We start from the raw sequence: 25060 nt of genomic DNA on the forward strand, positions 1-25060 counted from the left end.
GAAATACGCAGTACGGGACTGTTAACTACCATTGTTGTGCTGTACGTTGTGTCCCCAGAGCTTAGACCTTGAATCTGTATCTTTCAACCACCTTTGAAGATAATTTTTTTAAATGTAAATGGGTGTTCGGCCAGTTGGCTGGTTTGGGTTTTTTGGTTCAGGGTTTTGGTGTGTTTTTTGTTTTTTTTGGGTTTTTTTCAACCTGCTGCTGCTCAGAGGATTCTGAGCTAGAATCCTCTCTTGTCGGAGGTATCACAGTCGGGCAGCACGTGATGGAGACCTTCTCCCTGGTGCAAGGAGAGGGCTTACGGAACACTGGGCAGGGAGGAATTGCTCAGCGCCCAGGACGGCCTGCAATCAGAGGCTTGCTTGGCAGCAGGTGGCTTGCTGCCCAAGTTAGGAGAACCACCTTTTGGGAAATTCTGCCTTAGATCCTGGTTTCTTAACCTTTTGTAGGTCTCAGGCGCCTTTGGGACTCTGATGAGTGCCCTAGACGCTCCCCAGAACAAAGCACATACACATAGACCCAAGTTGCCCACAGTTTCAAAGGGTTTATGGACCCGCCGAAGCCATTAGTGGATGCCAGGTAGGAACCCTCGCCCTGGCTCTTACCCCCAGCTGGAGACTCCCACCTCTTGCTTCTCATCACTGCACCCTTCCTAGCCGGTTCTTCTCAGCTTCCTGCCCTGGGCGGGCCTGGGTAAGGATGGGTGAAGCCTTCAGTGAGGAGGTCGTGTTCAAGATGGACGGATGTGGGGAAGGCAGGCAGGTCGTTGGCACAGCTTAAGCAAAGGCTTGGAGGCTTTGAAAAGCACCTGGTGGGTTTGAAGCAGGTGAGAAGGCACACTGGAAAGGTGATGCCCCCTGGACAGGTGGGCAAGGCCCGGAGAATTTTCAACCAGGTCCAAGAGTTTGGCCTTTATCCCTCATGCCCCTCCCTCATTCTCCTGGATTCCATTGGCCGGGAGGGCTTGGGAGTGGCCCCTGTGGCAGCCACAGTCTGACCCTCATCCCACTTTGCTCTCTCTGCAGGTGCGTTTCTCATACCATATTTTATTTTCCTGTTTGGCGGCGGCCTGCCTGTGTTTTTCCTGGAGGTAATCATAGGCCAGTACACCTCTGAAGGGGGCATCACCTGCTGGGAAAAGATCTGCCCCTTGTTCTCCGGTGAGTATGGGACAAAGGTCACCCGGGGCCTGGCGTTCATTGGGTCAGCAAATTTTTATTGAGCACCTACTATTTGCGAGGTACACTGGAGCCTCATGCAAGCCCACTTGGCACTGTGCCTGACGCACGGTGGCAGGCAGTTGGTGCGTTATTCCTGTGATGCTGCGGCCCGCGGTGGCTGCCCAATACATATGAGCGGTTCCCACCTCTCTGCGCTATCGAAGCATCCGTATGTAGCAGCTGCTCAGCCGTATAATGCAGAAGATAAGCACTCAAATTCAGGAGCTGTATGATGTCATGTTCTATGTCCTCCTCTTGCTCGAACTCTTGTGACTCTGAGAAAGTCCCTTAATCGCCTCATGCCTCAGTTTCTTCATCTGTAAAATGGAAATAGTATGCTTACTTTCATAGGGTTACTATGAAGACAAAATGACATTGCTACGTAAAAGTGTCTTGTATACGTACTAAGCACCAAATTAATGGTAACTTTATTATTATTATTATAACATTTACTCCTATGCCTAATACCTATTATGCATTTATAAAATAATCACTGTTATGATTATAATTGGCAGGGGTGGGAGGATGTGTGAGTCCATTCATTCATCTGTATAAACCTATCCATCCATCCATCCAGTAAACTTTCTTCCATTAGTCAATTAGACCAGCCTTCCGTCTACCCATCTACCCATCCCCTTATTCATCCATCCATTCATCTACCTAACCTTCCAACCAGCCACCATCCATACATCCTTCCAACATATTGAACATCCATCTATCAACCCAAGATCTATCCATTCAGCTGTCTATCCAACCAAACATCTATCCATCTACTCATCTATGTATCCAGCCATATATTCATTGCTCTACCCATCCTCTATCCATCCTTCCATTCATCCTGCTTATCAGACCATCCATTCTTTCACCCATCCACACATCCATCCGGCCATCCATTCATCCTATAAATATTTGCTGGTCATTAGGTTTTTTAAAAAATTTTTTAATGGTTATTTATTTTTGAGACAGAGAGAGAGAGAGAGAGTGTGTGTGTGTGTGTGTGTGTGTGTGTGTGTGTGTGTGTGAGTGGGGGGAGGGGCAGCGAGAGAGGGAGACACAGATTTGGAAGCAGGCTCCAGGCTCCAAGCTGTCAGCACAGAGTCAGACACAGGGCTCAAACTCACGAATCGCAAGATCATGACCTGGGCTGGCGTCAGAAGCTTAACCAATTGATCCACCCAGGTGCCCCTATTTGCTGGTCATTATTGAAGGGCCCGTCTGGGCCCCAGCCCTGGGGATACTGAAGTTGAATAGGTGCCCATGGTGGGTCTGGCCCCCCTCCTGATTCTCATCTTGATTGCCCACACCCACAGGCATCGGCTATGCCTCCATCGTGATCGTGTCCCTCCTGAATATATACTACGTCATCATCCTGGCCTGGGCCACATACTATCTGTTCCAGTCCTTCCAGTCGGAGCTGCCCTGGGCACACTGTAACCACAGCTGGAACACGCCGCAGTGCATGGAAGACACTATGCGCAAGAACAAGAGCCTGTGGGCCACCCTCAACACCAACAACTTCACCTCGCCCGTCACCGAGTTCTGGGAGTAAGGCCAGCCTCACCGAAGGCAGGAGGGAGGAGGGCACGGGTTGGGGGCTGGACGACAGCCTACTCCCTCACCTTCTCCCCAGGGATGTGGGAGTCACCGTCTTGGGATGGATGGTGGGGGAAGGAGGGTGCAGATTCGGACATCAATCCATGCCTTTGGTCTCAGACAGGCCTGGAACCGAATCCCAGTTCTGCCATTTTACTGGCTGTTTGACCTTCGGCAAGTCACTGCCCCTTTCTGAGCCTCAGTTTCTTTAACTGTCAAATGAGGGGAATGAATCATTCCTACACCCGTATGCAGGTATATGTACTTCTGTTGTCTGAAAATGATGTAGTTTTCTTAATGCATTTTCGGAAAAAATGTATAGTTAGCACATCAAACCTGTTATCGCGTAGAGAAAAACGCATGTATGAAGCCGAAGTAGTTACTCAAGCGGAAAGGTGAATAGATAGAGGAAGAAAATATGTATTGGCTAGCTTTTGCTGTATAACAATCACCCCCAAATTTGGTAGCTTTAAACAACCACCATTTATTTGGCTCATGGTTCTGCTCATTGGCAGTTTGGGCTGAGCTTGGCTGGGCAGTTCTTCTGGTTTTTGCTGGGCTCCTTCATGGGTAGGTCAGCTGCAGGATCTCAGGATAGCTCTTTTGGGGATTAGCTGGCTATTGGCTGGGGTGCCAGGGGCAGTGGGTCCATATGGGTCCATCATGCAGCTGGCTAGCCTGAGCCTGGGCCTGTTTACAGGAGGCTCAGCGTTTCCAAAACAACGAATGGGAAAGCCCCAGCACAGGACCTCTTTTCAAGCCTCTGCTCCATTTTCATTAATGTCCCATTGGCCAAAGAAAGCCACAGGCTAACCCAGATTCAAGAGGTAGGAGCTAGGCCCTGTCTCTTCAGGAGAGGAGTGGAGAGCTGTGGGCGTTTTTATGGTTTACCACAATGTAGTCAGCACCTACAGGAATACAGACAGCGGACAGACAGCAGAAAGGCAGAATGTGGAAACCTGAAGTTTGGGCACCTCTTTGCTGATGTCCGAGGGAGTCCTGTGAACCCAGTGTTTGGAGGCCAATCAAAAATGGACTTGTGCGTCATTTTCCACTAAACTTGGGGTTTGGCACCTTGGTATGATCCTGATGGTCCTGAAAATGACTGAGATAAGTCTTCACCTGGAGGGTGAGAGCCAGGGGCAGGAGACATCAGTAAGGAAGGGGGTGGTCCCTCATCGTCATGAGATGTTACTCCTCTTTGTGTGCAGCTTTGGGGTTTCCAAGGGTCTTCCCCGCTCTTAGAAGCTGGCCCAGGAACAGGCCCACAGAAGAGGGGGTTGCCTGCTGACCAGTCCCAGCCATGCTTTAGGGCTAGGGCCCGGAAATCCTAGGCAAGATAGGGTCAGGTGGCCCACTCTCAGGTCGTCCATTCCCTGTCGTGACATGCGAGCCTTCGGCCTGTGCTCACAAGGCCCTAGGCCTGCTTGGACAAGGGCTCTCTGTGTGTACATATTTTCCACTTGTAGACAGAGAGGGCATTACAAGCATATTCGTCACCCACTCCACACCACCCCCACCAGACAGCTGAGTTTATAGACAAAGAAATGCAGGCACCATGAACTTCTCACTTGAGTGGGGCCCGAAACCACAGCCTTGTGTGCTCTCGGCTGTTCCTGGCACAGCCTGACCACACGCGGCCTGCCCCACCCAGGAAACTGGTGCCCAACCAGCCACTTGGATACCTGCTGGGACCTCATTGCCTCGGGCACGGATCGGCTGCCTGGGTTCGAACCCTCGATCTGCCGGTCCTAGCTTGGACAGGTGCTTTTTCCTCTCTGGGCCCCAGTGTTCTCCCCTGTGCTTGGGGAGATCATAGCACTGCCCTTCCAGGGATGTAGGGCTGCCCTTAACTGAGTGAGACTGTGCACAGCTCTGAGTCTCACTCAGAGACACAGACTGTGAGACCAGCTTCTCAGAGTGAGACTGAGCTCTGAGAAGCTGCTTGAGAAATGTGGGCCATTTTAATTTATTGAGTGTCCTCTTAGTGGATAAAACTGCCCTCTAGGGGCATTTGGAACTCAAGTGATCTGCCCTTCAGAGGGACTAAGAGTGGCCCCTTCTAAAATTCCCGTATGCACCACCCCTCCCCCCAAATTGCAAAGGGACTGTCCTCCTTCCCCCTCTCTGCTAGCGTAGACGTGAGGGCTCTTGGGAAGGACTCATAAGAGCAATGAGCCCGTCCCCCACACCCGGCCCTCCTGTGGGTTCTAAGGCTCCTGCCTTCCAGAATCCCCAACCTGAGTGCCCAAGCTGCCCTTCCTGGCCTGGAAGCCACGGAGACAGGATTTATCTTCAGAAATGTCCGGAGCCCGCAGGCGGCTTCCGAAGGCCCACGTGATGCGGATGGACTTGCTCCGCCCACAGAGCGCCGGCCACCTGCCGGGTGCTCACCTTCCACTCCAGCCTTTGGGTCCCAGCAGAGCTTTGTGAGCCCACCTGAATGTCTCCAAGTGGCTTACCCTCTTTTGGAACCCTGGGGAGGACTGGGGTCCACAGAACAGGAGCCTGGAATGCAGGCTTAGTCGAGAAGACCTGGCCGGCCACCTGAACGAGCAGAGGCTGGGGCCAGTGAGTGGGGCCGGGGGCTTCAGTGCAGTGTAGCCCTGGGCCAGGTGCTAAGGGTGAGAAGGGCCCGGCTCCCAGCCTTCTAGAGCCTCCCTTCTCCTGCACATGGAAGAGGGGGGAGGAAAGAGAACTAACGGCTCCAGTGAGCACTGTGCCGGGGACTTGCCCCTCTCACTGCATTTCATCTTTGGAGAGGCGCTTCGAGGAGGGAAGTCGTAGGATTCATCCCAAACCCCTGCCCACCTCAAAGCTCCCATCCAGTTCGCAGGTGCTCTTGGCTCTCCCTTTCAAGTATATCCAGAGTCTGACCCCTCTCCCCACTTGCACTCCTCCCCACCCTGCATGGGAGTCCCTTCATCACTCTCCCAGACCCCAGCGCTGGACTCTCCTCTCCCTGCCTTACCCTTGCGTCTCTGCAGTCAACTGTGAATCCAAATGTGGCATTTCTCAGCCCAGAACCCTCTCCTGGCTTTTGCGATACTATGATCTCACTCAGCCCGGGGGGATTAAGTGAGAATGTTTCCACACAGTGAGTGCCCACCGAGTGCCGATTCTTCTCACTGATTGCTTGTCTGCATCCACTTGGCTTTGTAGCCCAGAGCAGCAAGGTAGCCACCCCTTTCTGGCCTAGTTTCCTCAACTGCAAGTGGAAAGGCCATATGTGCTGGGCTTTGAGGCGTGAATAGGAGCTCCCTAGGCTGGAAAGGAGAGAGAAAAGACGTTCCGGGTGGAAGGAACAGCCCGTGACGAGGCATGCCATTCTGAACACACACAAGTGTTTGGGAGTAGTAAAGTCACCAGTTTGGCCGGAGTGTAGGACGCATGGGGCCAGGAGAAGGTTTGAGGCTCTGAATGTTAGCCCGGTAAGTTTGAGCTTTGTTCTCTAGGAGGGGGAGCCATAGAAGGTATACGAGATGGGGAGTGACATGAGTGAATATGTTTTGGACACTGCTCAAGGAACACAGTAGTGGGAGAGAGACTAGGGCATATATGAAGCACCAACTATAGACAGGGCCTCACAGGGTTCAGGCATCAGTGGGTCTGGGTTCCCTTTGGGGTGACACATAGCTTCTGTGATTTCCCCTGAAAATAGCCACCAGCCCTACAGTGACCAGCTCTGCGGCTTCCATTAGGAGAGGCTTGCTGGGGCATCATGGAGGTATCCGTGACTGGTACCAGCTGACTCTCAAAAGGCTGGTCTCCATGTCCCTCGAGCTAAAGCCCGGCCCCAGCCATCGTTTCCCTCCACGTCTCTCACCTGCAGCAGACGCGTAGGTCTTCGAGGTGACCTTGCCTTCAGCAAACGATGCCTGATGAGAGCTGCCTGGGAATCAAGATAAGAAGGCACTGTGAAAGCTGAGACTTCCTTATGGGCCCTGGACAGGGAAGGAACTTGCCGAACATCCCTGCCAGCTGCCCCTCCCCCTCCAGTTTTACTAGAGGAGGTCGTCGGGAGCAGGGAGGCTGACTCTGGCCACCACGCATCCCAGCTGCAGCACCCCAGGGCAGTGACCTCACCTCTCTACACCTTGGAGATAGCATGGTTTCAACACCTTCACAGTCTGGCTCTATTTAAAGAGCTAAGACAAGGGATATGCTAAGGACAGGGCCTCCAGTCACGGCTCCTTGGGGATGACACTGAGGACCAGAGAGGTTAAGTGACGCAGGGAGCTAGACAGGCAGCAGAGCTCCCAGACCTCACCTCTGCCACCAGACGCCACCTGCAGTGTCTGTGTCCCCACCAGCCTCAAGCCCGTGGTCACAGGTAAAATTGTGCCGTATGTGTTTGCGTGACCCACTCTCAGGTTGCGTGGGGTCTTCTCTTGGCCTGGACCCCCCACGCCCACCCTGTCTGCAACGCCAAAGCACCACTGTCGGCAGGAGCTGGTGAGATGTGCCCTTGCAGACCCCTGTGACAGCCACCTGGGCCCCTGGGACATTCATTTCACACTGGCTGTGAATTATAATTGGACTCTGAGTTGCTCTGTGATGGAAAACAGAGCTTCTGCCCCCGCTTAACCTTGTCCTGCGTGTCTCTGCTCTGGGGTCCTCTTCTGTCTGTCCCAAGGGTCCTGCTTCACCCCAGCCCTGGAAGCCAGGCGGGGCCAGATCTGGCCTAATGCCCTCCATCAGGCCGGAGCCATGCCTTCCTCCCTGGTTCCTCCCGAGCCCCCCGGGAGCTCAGCACGTATCATTAGGCTTTATTAGAATCAAAGAAATGAGTCATATTTGCAAACAAGCCGTGCTCAGCCAATCTTCCCCTGCAGCTGTCGGAAGGAGGAGGCGGTGGAGAGAGCCTTGTGTGGCCCCATGCTCGGGGAGGACGGGCTCTTTTATAATTGTTGCCTCCGACAGTCTCCAGGGAAGAGCCATGGCCAATAAATGGCTGGCCGGCAGTCAAAAGGAAACGATTTGGCCCACTCGGAGGACGTATTTACATCTCTGAGTGCCGGCTGGACGGCAGCGGGGCGGCCGACTCAAAACAGACGTCCAGGCGATTCTTTTTTGGATCCCACCCTGGAATGAATCATTACTATTCTTGGACAAGAATGCAGCTCACCTCTGGGCCTCCTCCCTCTGTATGAGAGATGCAGGGAAGCCTGGGATGCTGGGGGCCCTCGCGAAGGGCAGCGTAGGACCTGGTACACAGGGGGCTGGTCCCCAGGGCAGCATCAGAAAAAGGGAACCAGGCCCAGGGTTGATTTTTAGCTGGGTAATTTCAGGTGAATTCCTGAACCTCTCTGAGCCTCCGTTTCCCCATCAACCAAATGGGTACGATTAATTTACTCAGTTAATGTCTGTTGGACACCCACTATGTGCCAGGCACTGCTCTGGGTCCAGCAGTGATCAGACACAGGCCCTGCCTCCATGGACGTGTCATTGCAGTAAGACAGCCAGACATTACACAGATAACACAAATATGATTGTAGTATAAAAGTGATGATCCATGATGAAAAATAAAGCCGGGGCGGGAGAAGGAGAGTGACCAGGGATGCTATTTTCATACGATGGACAGGAGAGGCTGCCCCAGTGAAGTAACATTTGAACAGAAACCTGAAGCAGGGAGGGCGTTGGCATGTCTTGTAACACGTGGCTGGGAAAACAACCAGTTCAAAGGTCCTGAGGCAGGAATGTGCTCAATCTATTCAGAGAACATAGTGGCTGAAGGGGCCGTACTGAGGTTCGAGATGGGACTACCATACATAAGCTTGTCCCGGACACGTCCCATTTACACCTGTGGTCCCACTGTCATTATTAATAGGTCTGAACGATAAGAGTAGTTGGTCACCTTATTCAGGGAGGCAAAAAAGAGATGGGGGCAGCTTGGGAGGGCCTTGTTAGCCAGGTAGGTAGGAGCCAAGGGAGGATATGGAACAGAGGAGGGGTGTGACCTGACTTGGGTATGGACACATTCTTTCTTGATGAGAACAGACTTGGGGGCAGGGTGACAGTGGAGGCAGGAAGGCAAGTGGGAAGCCTGCTGAAGTAGCTCTGGGGAGCAGTGGGGGCCCAGACAGGAGTGGTGGCAGTGCTGGGGACATGGCTAGATTTGGGGTAACGTGCAGTGTCCTGGGGTGGTTAGCAGGCACCGTCGAGGGGCAGTGCACCACAGCCGTGCCTCTAGGGTACAGCTCTCTACAGTTTCCTGAGCCCTCCCATGCAGCACAGGGGGAAGGCCCAACAGATCCCTATCTGTTGCTTTGTGGCTGAGGCCACAGGAGTCCCACGGTGGGGTGGGGGGGAGAGGGGGGCTTGGGGAGGGTCCTTCACACTTGGGTCCCTTCAAAGAGGGGTTCGAACGGATGCACACAGTCTCTGGCCTCCACGGCTACCCAAAGATATCTTTGGAAAGGATGTTGGTCACTTTGGCCCTGGGCCCACATTGGGCTCTGTTTTGACAACCCCTGACGGATGAGACACGCTCATTCCATTCCTAGAACGTCTGCTTGGCCCATTACAAACATTTTCAAGAATTTTAAATAATTTTTATAAAGGTGCTATTAAAAACATGGAATCCTTCTTCAGACAACATCAAACATTCACCGAGAAAAACATTCAGACTGAAAACAGCCAAATAGAAAAAATGGTATTCAGTGCCAAGTGAGCGCCCCTCCTCCGTGTCCCCACCGCCAGGTCCCCCTCCCCACAGGCAGCGACTGCAACCGCGTCTTGTGTGTCCTACCAGAAATAGTCTGTGCGTAGTCAAGCACAAATGTACATCCACCCCCTTCCCTTTTGAACACAATAGGGAGCATGCCACAGTGCTGTCCACCTTGCTTTGTTCACTTGTTTTATGTTCCTTATCTGCATCCAGGGAGCTTTCCCATTGTCTTAGGGGCCGTGGCGCATCCCACTGTGTGTCTTCCCTGCCCCTGAGGAGCCCCTGTTGAGGGCCATTTGGGTGGCGTCCAGGCGTCGGCCCTGCAGACGCTGCTGCGATGAATAGCTTGGGGTGGACCCCGTCGGTGGCCACACGTGCAAGAGTAATTACAGGAGAGAGTCTTAGGAACGGAGTATTGCCGGATCCAAGAGCACGTGCCTTTAACAGTGTCGCTGCAGGTGTCGCCAGCTCCTTTAGGGAATTCGCTGCCAGCAGCGGAGACTCAGTTTCCTTGTTTGTTGTGGCTTCCGTAGCTGCGCAGCTAGCTGCCCAGAGCAAGCCTCCCGTCTGTCACGGGCACCAGGGGTTTACCCGGCACAGGAGGGGGAGGAGGTCGAAAGGGCGTCCGTGAACCGGCTGGCCGTGGTGTGGTCAGATTCTGAGCTCTGGGGTTTCAAGCTCCTCGGTCGGCTTGCCCTTAGGAGAGCAGAAAAGGCCGGGCACCTCCTCAGCGTTAGCTGAGCACCTACTGTGTACCTGCCTGTGAGATCCTTGTCCTTGGGATGTTTGGAGCCTGGTAGGCAAGACAGACTTTTCACCCGTGGGTGACACTCGGTGCAGCCACATATAGAAGCCGCAAGACCGACAGGGACTCTGGTGGTCTGTGGGGCAGCAGGGAAGGCTCCTCTGGAAGCCCGAGGGCCGCGTGGCTGGCAATGCAGAGGGTGTGCAAAGGTGTGGAGGTGGAAAAGCACTCTCCCTGTGACGCTGCCCATTCACAAGGAAGCCTTGGGCCGCTGCCCAGCATGCCCCGGGCCTTCATTGAAGGCGCTGAGCTCTGGAGCCTGCGGGAAGGGCTTTTTATTCTCAGGCAGCTGCAGCCGCCAGATCCACGTGCTTGGCAGGGCCCCAGCCGGGATGCGTCTGGCGGACGGCCTGCCTCACGGGGATGCCCCCTGGCCTGAGGCTTCAGGTGACCCTGGCCCATAGCAGGGACTGGACAGATTCTTTTTACAGTTTAGGCTCTATTCTCTGTTTGCCAGAGGAGCAGCATGGGGGAGTCCACAGAGTGCGGGCTTTTGGAGTCAGACAGGCTTGAGTACAGGGTGGTAACACTGTCGCCTGCTGGCTGTGTGTCTGTGGGCAATTGGGTCTTCCGTGCCTTGGTGTTCCCCATCTGTAAAATGGGGCCAGTGACCTTAGTCCTTGAATCAGATGAGATGAATTGAAAAGGCCTTGTGGATGGTATGAGCACACCATTGTGGGTGACAGAGGGGAGGCCATTTGATGTCAGGGTTCTCATCAAGAAAAGGGTAGGAAAGCTGCCCCCTTTTAAGGTGCGTTAATGGCAGTACTGCATGGATTGGTCCAGAGTGCCATGTGAACTTGCCAGCTGCCTCAGCTGAGTCCCTGGTTCGTTCACTCAACAGGTATTTATCGAGGCTGTACTATGTGCCGCATGCTCTTGTAGGTGCTGGGACCATGGCAGTGACCCAAAGAAAGGCCTCGGTTGAATGCCAATTGAGAGGGGCATCTTGGATTTATTCAAGGTCCTCATGTTGGCTCTGGAAAAAAGAAGGAAAAGCAATGACACATCTGGCCCAGTAGGCATTCTGAGACCCAGAGCCCTGACCACAGGGCTGGCTGAGAGCTAGGGAATGGTCTGGAATGCTTTGCCAGGCAGCAGCATGGGGGCAGGAACTGTTACCTGCGTTTTACAGAGGAGAGCCTAGGGCACAAAGTCACACTCCCTCTCTGCCTCTCTTGCTTGAGTGTGGCCTTGAAACCAGGAGCGAACTTTGCTTAGAACAGGAGCGAACCAGATTTTTCCCAGGGGAGCACGAGCTCCCTGGCTCCCATGGTCAGCAGCCCGGGGATTCAGCGGACAGGGACCCTGGTGGAGTGGCGGGCAGGGCTGACGTCCCTGGGCTCAGTGTGCCTGCCCTTGGTCACTGCTGCAGTATCAGGGCTCCGGGACAATGGGGACAGTTTCGTGGCATTACGATGTGTGGCTTCTGGCCGTCAGCACCCCGTGCTGCCCCACCCTGACTTCAGATGGCATCTGCCCCGCAGAGATGTGTCTGTGAGTAGGTGTTTCTCTGCATCTTCCACAGGTCAGTAAGTCTCTTGGACTCCCAAGGACCCAGCCTCTGCTGTGTGATGCCGGGCAGGGAGGGTGGGTGCTCTGAGCTGCTTAGCCTTCAGACCGTCTACCTGTCCCCACCCCCCTACCCCCAAGACCTTCACATCCCTGCTGGGGGTTGGGAGGAGACCAGCATCGCTTAGGTACCAGGACCTCTTCTGGGCGTCTCAAGGCCAGGACAGAAACAGGTTTACCCAGTGCTGGTTGCACCCGGACCCTGTAGTTAGTACTTCGTGTGGGTTTTCTTTTCTTTTTTTCTTTTTATTTTTTTGTTAACGTTTATTTATTTTTGAGACAGAGAGAGACAGAGCATGAATGGGGGAGGGTCAGAGAGAGGGAGACACAGAATCGGAAACAGGCTCCAGGCTCTGAGCCATCAGCCCAGAGCCCGACGCGGGGCTCGAACCCACGGACCACGAGATCGTGACCTGAGCCGAAGTTGGCCGCTCAACCGACTGAGCCACCCAGGCGCCCCGTGTGGGTTTTCTTTTAACCCCAATCTCTATAAAGTGCTGTGCAGCCGCATGTAGAAGCCTCGTGAGGCTTACATTTTAGTGGAGATCTGGATAAGGAACAGGGGTGAATAGAATAAGAGGGATGGGACAGAGTGTTGGGGGAGGGTAGTCATTCCCATTTCACAAATGAGGCGACTCAGGTCCAGGAGTTTGGGTAACCAGCCCAGTGATTACACTGTAGAGCCAAGTTTGAACCCAGTGTTTGGCCCTTGGTGGGCACTGAAGCAGGGTCTACTAAGAATCGATCCACAGGAATTAGTACCCATTTTACAGATGAGGAAACTGAGGCTTGGAGGTTTACTTAACTTTCCTGAGGCCAGACTGGGTTGAACCCAGGTTCGCCTGACGTAGGAGTCCGAATCTATCTCCTTGTTGACTTCTCCACAGCCCTGTGGCCTGGGTGGGAGCTGCTTCAAAGTCCCATGGCAATTCCAGGGCTTGGAGAGGCGAGAGGCCTTGTGGAAACATGGCACCTGAGTCGGGGTTTCAACCCCAGCCTGTTGGCACCTCGGCCTCAGCTCTCGCTGTCCCAGGGCCGGCCCGACTGACTTGCGGCTTTGTTTGCTCGAAGGCGCAATGTGCTGAGCTTGTCCTCTGGAATCGACGACCCCGGCTCCTTGAAGTGGGACCTTGCTCTCTGCCTTCTCCTCGTCTGGCTGGTCTGTTTCTTCTGCATCTGGAAGGGCGTCAAGTCCACGGGAAAAGTGAGTGGTGTTTATGTCTCTCCCCTGCCTCAGCCCAGAGAATCTTCTGCCTATCCCCCTCCCAGGCCCTCCCGCTTGGACACAGAGCCCAGACCAAAGTGCTGGTGTGTGCGACAGAGCAGTCCCCTAAAAGAAAATAAGGCCCTGCTTTGTGGTATTTGCCCACTTCGTGGTGGAAATACTCCCACCATGTCTGACTTCAAGTTACCAAGGGCTTCACAATGAGCTAACACAATTCCTGAAAATTGGTCAGTGGGCTCTGTGGCGCCTGTACAAGCTCCCATAATCACTGGCTCCCACGGCCAAGCGTAGCTGTTAGCAGATATCCGACGTCAGCTTTGTAACTGTGAAGTTAGCTGCAAGGAAGGTGAGCTGGCAGCTTGATTGTCGGTTCTCAGCCAGTCCCTAACAGCACGGACCCTGTCTCTGCAAAATGCGCCCTGACGGGCAGCATCTCCCACAGACTTGCTGGCAATGCAGACCCATGGGCCTCCCCCACACCTGCAGAATCAGAACCCACATTTGAACAGCATCCCCGGATAATCCAAATGCTCACTGAGGGTTTGAGAAGCACTGACCGGGAGTTTTGCTGCTAAGTCCGATGCACTGAATCATCTTACCAGTGACATTTCAGCCGGAAACTGAGTTGTTAGTTATTAAGGAAAGCTTTCGCTGATAAGATTAAGTCATGTGCTCATAACCAAGATGTTAGTTGTTAACCAGAATGTTAGCCATCACTGAAATATTCGCTGCTGATTTAATATGTTACACGATGACTAGACTGTTAGCTATTAACAGAGGTAGTAGCTGATCATTAAAATGTTAGCTTATAATTGAGGTTTTAGGTATGGGCTGGTGTATTGGCCATCATGAAAATGTCAGCCTATGATTAAAATGTTACCTGTTAAAGTTAGAGCTAAACCATTACCTGATTAACCAAGACACTGGCCGGCATCATGGTCATTGCCATCTCAGGTCAGTGCAGAGGGCTCTGTCATGATAAGGGGTGTGAGCCCGTGCCTCGGCCAGGCTCTAGGCCATAGTGAAGGTGTTGGCTCATCTGCCTTTACATGTCCCCCATCTATCATTTCCCTCCTATCAGTTGCATCTCGATGGGGGAAAATCTCTTTAAGGTCTAAAAGCCCCCAAAGGTCAAGCGAGTATGTTAAGGTGGCATTTGAGGTACAGCAGTGGGCAGTGGGTGGTTACGTTGTTTGGAGAAGGGGCCTTTGCTGCACCGGAATTTAAATGAAAGGCCCTGTTGTCTCTGGATGAAGAGCCCCTGAAGTGAAATCACGGATCTGAATGGATCCCAGCATCTCCTTCAGGGCAAGATCCGGGCGCCCAGGATGGCAGAGGCAGAATGGGAAGGATTCTGGAGTGGGGGCCTGCCCGGCCCACACACCCTCTGCCTGTTTCTGTGCTCGGAGCCATCCTGCAGTCCTAAAACCCCGTCCAGAAAGGAAGCAGGCCAGGCTTCAGAAATGTCCACACGCAGCACCCCTGGCCAGCATTGCCCCACCGGGACAGGCAGGAAGAGGGCCCCTCGAGCAATCCACACAATGCCTCAGGGAGCGCGTTCACTCGTGACACCCCACCTCCTCCTCTGTCTTGTGTGCAAGCTGCTTCCTCACCGCCTTTCTTCAAACGTGAGGGAACTAAGCTGGGAGAGGTTAGGCGGCTTGTTCAAAGGTACTGCCTCACCTTGAAGCCCCAGTTTCCTCATCTACAGAACGGGTGGAAGCGAGGGTTCAAACAAGAAGTGTTACATAGCCAGCACGATGCTTGTCTCAGATGGTACAGTAAATACCAATCCTGTTTTCACTGGGCCTCCGTTTCCCCACTTGGAGATGAGTTTTTCTCAGGAAGTTTCTATGGAGCAGTGTTCTTGAGCAATGCTGGAGACATGATCGTTTCCTTATGCATCTGTCCATTTTGTGCCTCTACTATTCGTCAGGTCCTATTATAGGAATGGGGCCGGGGGACATGCAGGGGTCAGCAAGACAGACAGACATCTCTGTGCTCCAGGAGCTGACACATTTGCTGGTTGTGACAAGGTGAATGTGTGAAATATATAGGAGTCAGGTGGTGACTAGAGTATGGTGGTTAAAGGACAGTGTGGTGAAGGGGAATAGGAAGCGTTGGGGTATACCTTTAAATAGGTGGCCAGGCAGGCTCACCAAGAAGGTGACTTTGGGGCACAGGTCTGAAGGCAGTGAGAGGTAAGCCATGTGGATATCTGGAGGAAAAAAAAAATTCTAAAGAGAGAGAACAGCCAGTGCAAAGGCCCTGAGGTATATCTGATCCAGATCTATGGGGAGCCCCCAGTCTGATGGAGGAAGCTGATGTCTCGCAGGAACAGCGGGCAAGACAATAGAATCAAAGCGAAAAGCGGAGGGTACCAGGCTGCAACTGTGGCCAGTTGAAGACGTGACTTGACAGAGGTCCCCTACCCTTCCCCACCCCTGGAGACAACCTCCTCCTCACACAGCTCCAGGCCCCTGAGGGGCGGGCATGGCTCCCAGAACAATAGCAGGGCCTGGGCCAGCCCAAAGAAGCCAAGACAAACACAGTAAGGCTCTGTGGACTTCCTTGAGCTCTACAGCCTGCCTGCCTGCCCGCCCGCCGCCGGCCGCCAGCCATGGCTTTCAGCCCTGGCCACAGACCAGCTTCATGGCCGCTGTGGGGGTTGGGCCCATGGGCAGCAGGGCAGACCTCATCCTGGCATGGCCCTGCTTCAGTGGCTGACACTGGTCCGGTAGGGAGGGGGTGGACGGAGGGAGGGCCTGGGCAGCTCAGGACCCAAGTTCAAGTCACTTTGCCTCTCTGAGCCTCAGTTCCCTTTTTTGTAAATTGTCGGCATTCCAAGGATCTGAGCCGTGGCCCAGGTATGCTGGGGCTTAATTCATTCAACAAACCGTGATAATGGCAGCAAATGCTGTGTAACACACATCACCAGGCACTGTTCTCAGTGCTGTTTATTAGCTCATTTAACCATCCTAATGTTCTGAGGTGCCTGGGACAAGCTGGGATTTGAACCCAGACAGCCCAGCTGCCAAGCTGGGCGCCCTGCATTCTTCCACCCCCTAACCATCACCTGCTGCCTGCCCTAACCTGTGCTAGCCTGATGGTGCAGTGGGGCATGAGGCAGGCATGTCCCTGCTCACAGAGCCTCAGGTCCCAGAAGGTGACGCAAGTCTAGACCCTCACACAGGAAGTACGGCGCCATGGACCCGAAGGGGAACACATTCGCGGGCAGACAGGAGCACAGACATGGTCTGAGGCCGCACCCTTCCATCGCCAGCTCTTCCGTCCGGCTCTTAGAAACAAAGGGGTGGCAGTCAGAGTCAGATGTGGTTTGGGATCTCAGTTTCGGTCCCACAGGCTGCGTGACTTTGGGCACGTCCTTCCGCTTATGTGAAATGAGTTCGTGATGCTGCCCTCACACACACAGGGGTGCTGTGAAAGCCTTCAGGGCCTGCCTAGGTGCTGGGCACAGACTCATGGCCCCACCTCTCGGACCTCCATCTCTGGGCTGAGGGACCCCAGCTCCCCAGGCCTTTCCCCCCAAGGGAAGTTCAGGGCAGTGGGAGACTAACCTGTCTCCCTCCTGCCTTGCAGACCACCTTCTCTCCACCGTCCCTAGGGGAGTGAGGAAGAGTTGTCCTCTCAAGTTTCCAGGGCAGTTGGGCCACAGGGCTTTTGGATCAAGGGCTCAGAGGAACCATGAGCTTGCCAGCAAGAGTGGAAAAATACCACGTCCCGTGGCAAGGCCTGCTGGGCCACCACTAGAGGCCCACTGGCGGCGGCTGGCACCAGCCTCTCCCGTGAGGATCCCGGGGGAGTCACGGAAAAGTTGAGAGAATGGGTCTCAGGGGCTTGTCCTCAGAGCAGCGAGTTCTGCAAAACAAGGGTGGCTTTCCAAAAAGGCAGATGAAGTGGGGTGACTAGGTGGGGCTGTGATCAGGTGGGGCTGTCCTGGTCTGGACTGGGGGAGGGACAGGGATAACACGCACGCACACAAAAGACACGGGACTCTGAGGTCAGCTGGCCTAGATCAAGTCCCACCTCTGCCACCTACCAGTTCTGTGACCCCAGGCACCTGACATCAACCTCTCTGGGCCAGTCTTCTCATCTAGAAAATGCAGGTGATACACGTACCGACCCCTTTAGGATTAAATGAGTAACACACATAAAGCTTAGTAGAGTGCCTGGCACACAGTAAGTGCTACTTAAGTGCTTGTTAAACAAATGTAATATGTGAAAACAAGGGAAGCCACCCCCATCCCTGGGTGGTTTCCTGTGTCCCTGACACAAAGCCCTCTGGCCAGAGCCTGGTTGCCCAGCCTGGTGGGGCCCAGCTGGCTTTGAAGTGGCCGCCCTCTGGGGACAGCGTGCTGTCAGCAGCTGTTGTTCACCAGGCCCAGGGTGTGGCCCACAGCAGGGCCCAGAGTTGGGAACTGGTTGGGGGCCTGTCTGCAGGAAGGGAGGAGCGGCCTGGAGGGGGCCATGCTGGGTTTCTTTCTTTCACCCCTTCTGTGGCTTCCTGGCCTGCCTCCGCCCTCTGCATCTGCCTTCTGGTCCTTGGGAAATTGGAAGGGTTCTCTGCTGGGAAAACTGAGGCCCTGATGGAGCAAAGGCATCCCGGGAAGGAGCTGCAGAGACAGGTGTAGGGCCCGCCCTTCACCTGGGGTCACCAGGATCACTGCCGAGGTTCCCTGAGGGTGGCAAGTGAGGTCAGCTCCCTTAATCCTCCCCATACAGATGGAAGCTGAGGCCAAACCACCCAACTGGGAGGTGGCGGAGGTGGGATGCAAACCCCAGCCTGGGTGACCCACACCACTCTACCCTTCCCCTTGGGGTGGCAGGGCTGGAGGGAACTTCAGAGCTCATCTGACCTGAGCCTCCCACTTCGGCGGGCTTCAGCTTGTGGGGAAATGAAGCCCAGAGAGGGACAGTAGCTTGCTCAAGGTCTGACAGCAAGCCAGTCACTGAGCTTGAAGTTCAACCTGTGCCCTTGGGGAGTCCAGCCTTCCTCGGGTCATTGGAAGGATTGAATAAACTGCCAGACTTGGAAGGACCTTTTTTTTTTTTTTTTTTTTTTGAGAGAGAGAGAGAGGGCAAGTGCGAGCAGGGGAGGGGCAGAGGGAGAGGGAGAGAGAGAGAGAGAGAGAGAGAAAGAAAGAATCTTAAGCAGACTCCATGCTCAGCATGATGCCCGACTCAGGGCTCGATCTCACAACTGTGAGATCGTGACCTGAGCCGAAAACAGAAGAGTGGGACACTTAACCGACTGAGCCACCCAGGCGCCCCACAGAAGGGCTTTTTATTGCTCTGACTCTTAAGTGCTGTGTGACCTGTGTGGGCAAGCAGTGGACTTGCCCAGGTCATCTACAGAGCACAGGACCTGCACCCAGGGCCTGTGGAGATTAACCACCTTGCTCTGAGCAAAGGCTTCAGTTCCTCACCTTCATGATGAACACGGGGCGCCTGGGCAGCTCAGCTGGTTGAGCATCCCAGCTTCGGCTCAGGTCATGATCTCACAGCTCATGGGTTGGAACCCTGCATTGGACTCTGTCCTGACAGCTCAGAGCCTGGAACCTGCTTCGGATTCTGTGTCTCCCTCTCTCTCTCTGTGCCCCTCCCCTGCTCACACTCTGTCTGTCTGTCTGTCTGTCTCTCTCAAAAATAAAATAAACGTTAAAAAAAAAAAAGACGAAGACAGGACTGAAACCTACCTCAAAGGGCTAGGGTAGGGCAGGACCAACTAAGTATAGAAGTTGCTGCACTTGAAATAGTACCAGGCTTACAGTAAGCATTCAATAAGTGCTGGGTGGCGGTACTGGCTGAGGGCAGCCGAGCCAGGCGGGTCCTGAGAGCTTTTTTCTTGCCCTTTTCCAGAGGCCCTTTCTAGTTCTTTCTACTCAAAGGGATGTTGGCCATCCAAGAACTGTGCTCCAGTGAGGGTTCCTGTGCCAGATCGGTGGGGTTCAGGGTCTGTCAGCCTCCATTGGCCTCTGTTACCCACCTGGGCACTTCTGGCTGCAGTAACCTAGCACTGCCCCCGCCCCCCAGCACCACAGACACATTCATGCTCTCTGGGTGTCTGTTTCCTCACCTGTAAAACGGGTGCATTGGCTACATAGTCGTTCCTTTCTGAGGTCCCAAGGGAGTCAGGGGCTCTGCGACCTAGTCTTAGCATTTCAGGTGGTCCACATGACCTTTCTGTATGTGCTCCATCGGCAAAGTGAAATACCTCATGCCTTTGCTCAGAGCGAGGTGGTTAATCTGCACGGGCCCTGGGTGCAGGTCCTGTGCTCTTTAGATGACCTGGGCAAGTCTTCAAGCCCTGTTGAGCCTCGGTTCCTCGTCTGTCAGCACGGTGGCCAGCACACCAGTTTAGGGGGGATGTGGTGAGCACGAAGTGGGCTCGGGCCTGGGGAGTCCTCATTCAGCCAGTGTCCTGCCGGAAGTACCAGGAGTTCGCTGCCGGTTCAGAGCCGTGCACCTCTGAGCCCCTCCCGGGCATAAACCCCGCCTGGAAACTTCTCGGGTTGAAGGAAAAGATTGGGAAATCCATCTCAGAGAACTGAAGCCGCACGGTGTTTGAAGACCAGCGCTCTCAGGACAGGGGAGGATATGGAGGGCAGGCCCTTGGCAATGGCACGGCACAGCCTCGGTCATCTCTGGTCCCCACCTCCAATTGGCCTTAGGTTGCCTGGGATGTGCTGTGTGATCCAGGGAAGGCCGTGGGCCTCCCACGGCCCCAAGGGAGTGGAGGCTCCTCCCCATCTCCTGGTCAAGGGGCTTTAGAGACTTCATCTCCTCCTAGAAGTTCTCGTGTCCTTCCTACAAAATCAGAGTCAACAACAGGCCCCATTTCTCGAGCACCGAAGTGCCAGGCACTCACCTCAGCTTTTGACAGAGGTCGTTTATTACTTTTGTCTCCACTTACACATGAGGGAACAGTCCCAGAAAGGTTAAGCATCATGGCCAAGGCCACCCAGCAAGAGAGGGGACAGAGCTGGGAATTGAACCCACACTTAACTGATCCCGAACCACAAGAGTCGTACTAACAGTTGTAATGTCAGCTAACACGTACTGAGTGTCACATGCCAACCACTGGGTCAGCCTTTTACACATACACTTGATAGTTCACACTCTTACTTGCCATGTTCCTTCTTTACTCCCTAGAGTGTCTGTTCGTGAGGGCAGGGATTCGTTTTCTGCCTTGTCCACCGCTCTATTTCCAGGGCCTAGATGTTCAGTAAATATTCATAGGATTGCTTTCATTGAATCTCAGTAAATCTGTGAGGTGAGTACTTGTGTGATACCCAGGTTACAGGTGAGGCAACTGAGGCCCCGAGAGGTTAAACGATATGTGTAAGGTCACACAGCAAGTGAAGCAGCAGGCTCAGCTCCAGACCTTCGGCTCCGGAGGGAATGCTGGAATGTGACAGCAGCAGGTGAGGCCACGGGCCCCCCTGAATCCCTCTCGTCCCTCACAGGTTGTCTACTTCACGGCCACCTTCCCCTTCGCCATGCTCCTGGTGCTGCTGGTCCGTGGACTGACACTGCCCGGTGCAGGCGCAGGCATCAAGTTTTATCTGTACCCCGACATCAGCCGCCTGGAGGACCCACAGGTACACCAGGAGGCAGCCTGTCCTCCCTCTCACCCGGGGCCAGGCAGGGCAGGGTGCGGGGGAAGCGAAGCTGGCGGCCCAGTTTCCGCGGTTCTTGGGCACACGCATCTGGTCGGGCCGTCCGGCTCCGGTACTTTTCCGCTGGGCCGTGGCAGTTTGTTCACCGTGCACATGGGCCCTTCCCGCTGTGGGCGTATCTTTTCATGTCGAGGCCTCCTGAGGCCAGCCAGTTATAGTCTTCTTCGGGCCCTGTGCCAGGTAAGGGGGGCTGGTCTCAGGAGCCAGCCTCCTCCTCGCCCCTGGCCTCTGCCCGCAGTGGCCGAGAGGGCTGCCTCGTGGGGATGGGAGAGTCGGCTCAGCAGTGCCGCTTCTGGCTTCCTTGGCCGAGGTCGGAATTCAGAGTTGGCGATGAGCTCTTGGAAGGTCAGGGGGCAGGTACTGAACGTCTGGCTCCTGGCAGTCAGCCATGTGACCGCGGGAGGTTGGAGAACACCCTACAATGTTTTACTGGCCCATTTGAGGACCTTTTGTCCCCGGGATCCTCAACCTTCAAGTTGCCTTCAAGGTCCTGTGCTGCTCTGGGTCTCCTCCCCACTGCCCTCTCGCCCTCTCCTAGGTGAGAGGGGGCTTGGCCAACATCAGAGGACAGCTGGGAAGGCAGTTTTGTGGCCATCGGGAGCTGCTCAAGGAAAGTTCTGGAGAGCAGCTTTGCCTGCATAATCCGTTCGGGAATCCTCCCCGTTCCAACTCGGGGGTCCCCGGACAATAGCAGTTACGGTAACGATAGCGGCCTTGACTTCACGGTCTTACCCTGTGCCTGCACTGGGCTGAATCTATTTTCCGAAAATAGGCATGATAGTGCTGTGCGTCAGGGCAGTGGAGCCCATGGTACAGATGTGAAAACTGAGGCTCCAGGCGGGAGTCCCTATTGCCCACAATCATTTCATAGTTGGAATTCAGATCTGTCTGCTTCAAAAGTCCATCCTCCTAATCCTGACGCTCAGGGACTGGGGGTTTCTTTGACTTCTGGGCTTCCTTGCAGCTCAGTATTGCCTTCAAAGACGCCTTGGATTCCAGCACAAATGCTCTCACTGCAGTCAAGAGTCTGCACATTTTGAGGTGCCCAGGGCCCGCACTGCCCCCTCCAGGAAGCTGGTCCTAACGGCCCCTTCTCTCTCTCCTTACCACTCCCACCCCAACCCCCGTAGGTATGGATTGATGCCGGGACCCAAATATTCTTCTCCTACGCCATCTGCCTGGGGGCCATGACCTCTCTGGGGAGCTACAACAAGTACAAGTACAACTCGTACAGGCAAGTGTCGCGCCAGCGGGCCTGGTAAACCTTAGAAATGATGATGTTTAAAGAAAAAAAAGAGAAGAAGTAGGGAGCGTGGCTTCCTTGTGTTGTGAATTAACTTGCTCCCTGACATATGTGTAACTTAGGGACTGTATGCTGCTGGGATGCCTGAACAGTGGTACCAGTTTTGTGTCTGGCTTCGCAATTTTTTCCATCCTGGGCTTCATGGCACAAGAGCAAGGGGTGGACATTGCTGATGTGGCTGAGTCAGGTATGGTGGTATTGGTGGCAGTGGTGGTGGGCACTGCCACCTAGTGTGTAAGCCAAGTACTGCAGGCATGAAGCCAGACCCCAGGGGGCTTTGGGGGGGGGACGAGCCTGGTTTCCGAAACGGACCCCCCCCACCAAGATGTCCCCCACATATCAAAGAGTACAAAAGCTAAATTTTAAGCACTTTGCAATTTGGCCCAAGGGGCTAGCAGAAACATGGGGGTTGGTTAAGTTGGGGGAATACTTAGCTACTCTTGTGTGGTCTTCCCTCCCTCTCCTTCCCCAGCAAACTCCTGGTTTCAGCAACAGAAACCACTTTCCTAACTCAGGCCCAAGCCAGCCACCAGTCGGCATTCCATCACCACCTTCTCAGCTTTGGTTTCTGTATTTTGCACTTTGCTCCCAGCGCGCTCCCTCTAGCAAACCCATTCATTCATTCCACCGATGCTATTGATTTATGGAGTCTGCCCTGTGTCAGCCACCACCGTAGGCAGTGGGGTGGGAGAGAGACGGTGGGCATGGCGGTCGCCCGCTGGGACCGTGACAGACCCAGTTTGGGGATAGTTTGTGGGGACAGTGTCACCCCCTGGAGGCGTGGGGCCCTGTTGGTGGGGTGCTCCTTCCGGGAGTAGAGGAAAGTCTTAGAATCGTGAACTCTGCAAAGCCTGGGATCCTAGGCTGGGATCCTGGAGCTCCAGGAAGGTGGTTCTGGAACCTGAAAATGACAAAGCCTTCAGTTGCTAGAATCCTAGAGCCTCAGAACCACAGTATTCTAGGACTTGCTGCCGGAAGTGCTAAGTCCTGGAACTGTAGCCATAGAACTGCAGTGGCCTGGATACGGGAACAGGAACCGCAGGCTCCCGAGTTCCCCAAGGGCTATCTTTGTGGCTTCTCTACCTCCCTCCTGTCCTGCCCATTCACTGGGTGGGTGCTCATCAGCTGCCTGGAAGGTTTGGTAACTTTGTACATGTCCTCTGCTGCACCCGACCTCTTGATTTCTCACGACCTCTCTGGGCCCACATGGAGAGAGGCGAGGGTCCTGGGCTGAGGCCCCTCTCAGGTCCAGAGGACAGCCTAGTGTCCTAACTTCAGGGACCACCACAGACCAGAGTCAGGCATAGCTAGAGCCCTTGCCATGGCATTGCCCTGGCCCTTGTTGGAAACAGGGTGGCGTCCTGGCTTCTCAGCCACAGAACCCTACCGTTGGGGGTCAGGGGTACCTCAGCATTGTGCATTTAGACGTCTGTTCTGCAGATGAGGAGACCAGTGGCTTGAGAGCAAGGGCCTTGTTCGGGCTGATCAGGATCCGAGTTGGGGTCTCCTGGACAGGGCGCCCGCCACCTCCTGGACAGGCCCCTCTGCCACGAGGACGTCCTCTGCCTCCTGCCTTCCCACTCACCCTGGACACACGTGATAATTCTGGTCTTCCCTGTGTGAGAACACATCTGAGCTCCTCTGACTTTCTCTGACCTCAGAGCCCGTGGGCCCTGCTTTCATCCTTGCTTGGCAAAGATGTTCTCTGCCCCCTCCCCACCGCCCACCCCTCAGTGTCACAGGACAAGTGTGGCAAGCCCACGCATCTCTCCGCTGGCCCCCAGTCCCAGGTCGGACCATCAGACATAGCTTTCCTTCCCCAAGGGCCCCAAGAAGCAGGCCAGGGACTGAGGACACAGAAAGTTAATTCCAGAAAGATCCACACCCACTTGGGAGTTTGGCAGGTCCAGTGATGAGGGGGGAAACCATTTGCAGCTTCTTTGCAGCGGCTTTTTTCAGTTGAGGGCTTGCAAAGCAGTTGTGATCGCCAGGAGCATGGAGTGAATTGGTGGTGGGATATATATATATATACACACACATATATATATATATATATATATATGTGTGTGTATATATATGTATATCTCGATATCTAAAATAGATCTTTCTCTGTGGACAACTAGGTACTTTTATATGTGTATATATCATCACCCTAAGTTGTTTTCTTCCTCCTGTCCACTTCAAAGACCTTGTTGTTTATTCCCCACGGTGATGTCTGAACAGCTGACAGATACCTCAAGGGTGATTATTTCTCTAATAAGCTTTTAACAAGCACCATATTGAGCGAAGTGCATTTGAACAAGATAATTATTTGGCCGAACGGAGTATACACGGCACGTGCAGCGGCGCGTTCTCTGCTCGCGGAGGGGCATGCATTGGTGCTCGGAGCGGCTGCGTGACTTCACATGGACTTCTCTCTCTATAGTTCCCCGTGCGCTTTTAGAGAAAGATGCTCAGACCCTCTCCCAGAGGCTGGCTTGAGAAAGGCAAAACTGAAATACAGAAACGAGCGTGTTGAGAACCTCCCCCAGGCCCCAGCGGGCGGGCGGCGGGTGGCGGGTGGGGATTGGGGGGCCCCATTTTACATCTGTCTCGCAGTCGGCTGGACTTGAATCCACACGCAGTGACGCTTACCAGTCGGGCCAGAGCTGACGTGTAGGGGGACCAGGGGGGCCCCAGCGAGGTGCACATGGGGCTTCCGTTGCAGCTTGGACTTTGGGGTTTTGCTAGGACCGCCCCTTCTACCACTTCTCGTGGGATTTGCTACCATCGCCGCCTGAGGATACCCGAGTAGACTCTGGACAGTAGAAGGACTCGCCCTTGCCTGCCACATTTGTGGTTAACGCCCCACTGTGCGGTTTCTGGCTCCAAATTATTTTAAAGGTTTTTTGGGTTGGGTTTTTTTTTTTTTTTTTTTGTGGTTTTTTTTTTTTTTTTTTTTTTGGTGGTGTTGTGTTTTGTTTTG

At 54.2% G+C, this 25060-nt stretch overlaps 1 protein-coding gene across 4 annotated transcripts in view; it reads left to right on the forward strand.

Annotated features, from left to right (window-relative positions):
- Positions 1-25060, forward strand: part of SLC6A6 (solute carrier family 6 member 6) — an 88233-nt gene that overhangs the window by 44888 nt on the left and 18285 nt on the right. For 3 of the 4 annotated variants that reach the window (XM_040491880.1, XM_040491881.1, XM_040491882.1), the window contains exons 4-9: positions 1033-1167; positions 2538-2772; positions 12939-13071; positions 20580-20714; positions 21923-22026; positions 22158-22282. In XM_040491880.1, the coding sequence (XP_040347814.1) occupies positions 1033-1167; positions 2538-2772; positions 12939-13071; positions 20580-20714; positions 21923-22026; positions 22158-22282 (867 nt within the window). Of the gene's footprint in view, positions 1-1032; positions 1168-2537; positions 2777-12938; positions 13072-20579; positions 20715-21922; positions 22027-22157; positions 22283-25060 lie in introns of those variants that run through there. The other variant, XM_040491883.1, reaches the window with a different exon arrangement.

This window comes from Herpailurus yagouaroundi, unplaced genomic scaffold (genome assembly GCF_014898765.1).
Source record: "Herpailurus yagouaroundi ecotype Mexico unplaced genomic scaffold, PumYag 183, whole genome shotgun sequence".
Taxonomy (NCBI): Eukaryota; Metazoa; Chordata; class Mammalia; order Carnivora; family Felidae; genus Herpailurus; species Herpailurus yagouaroundi.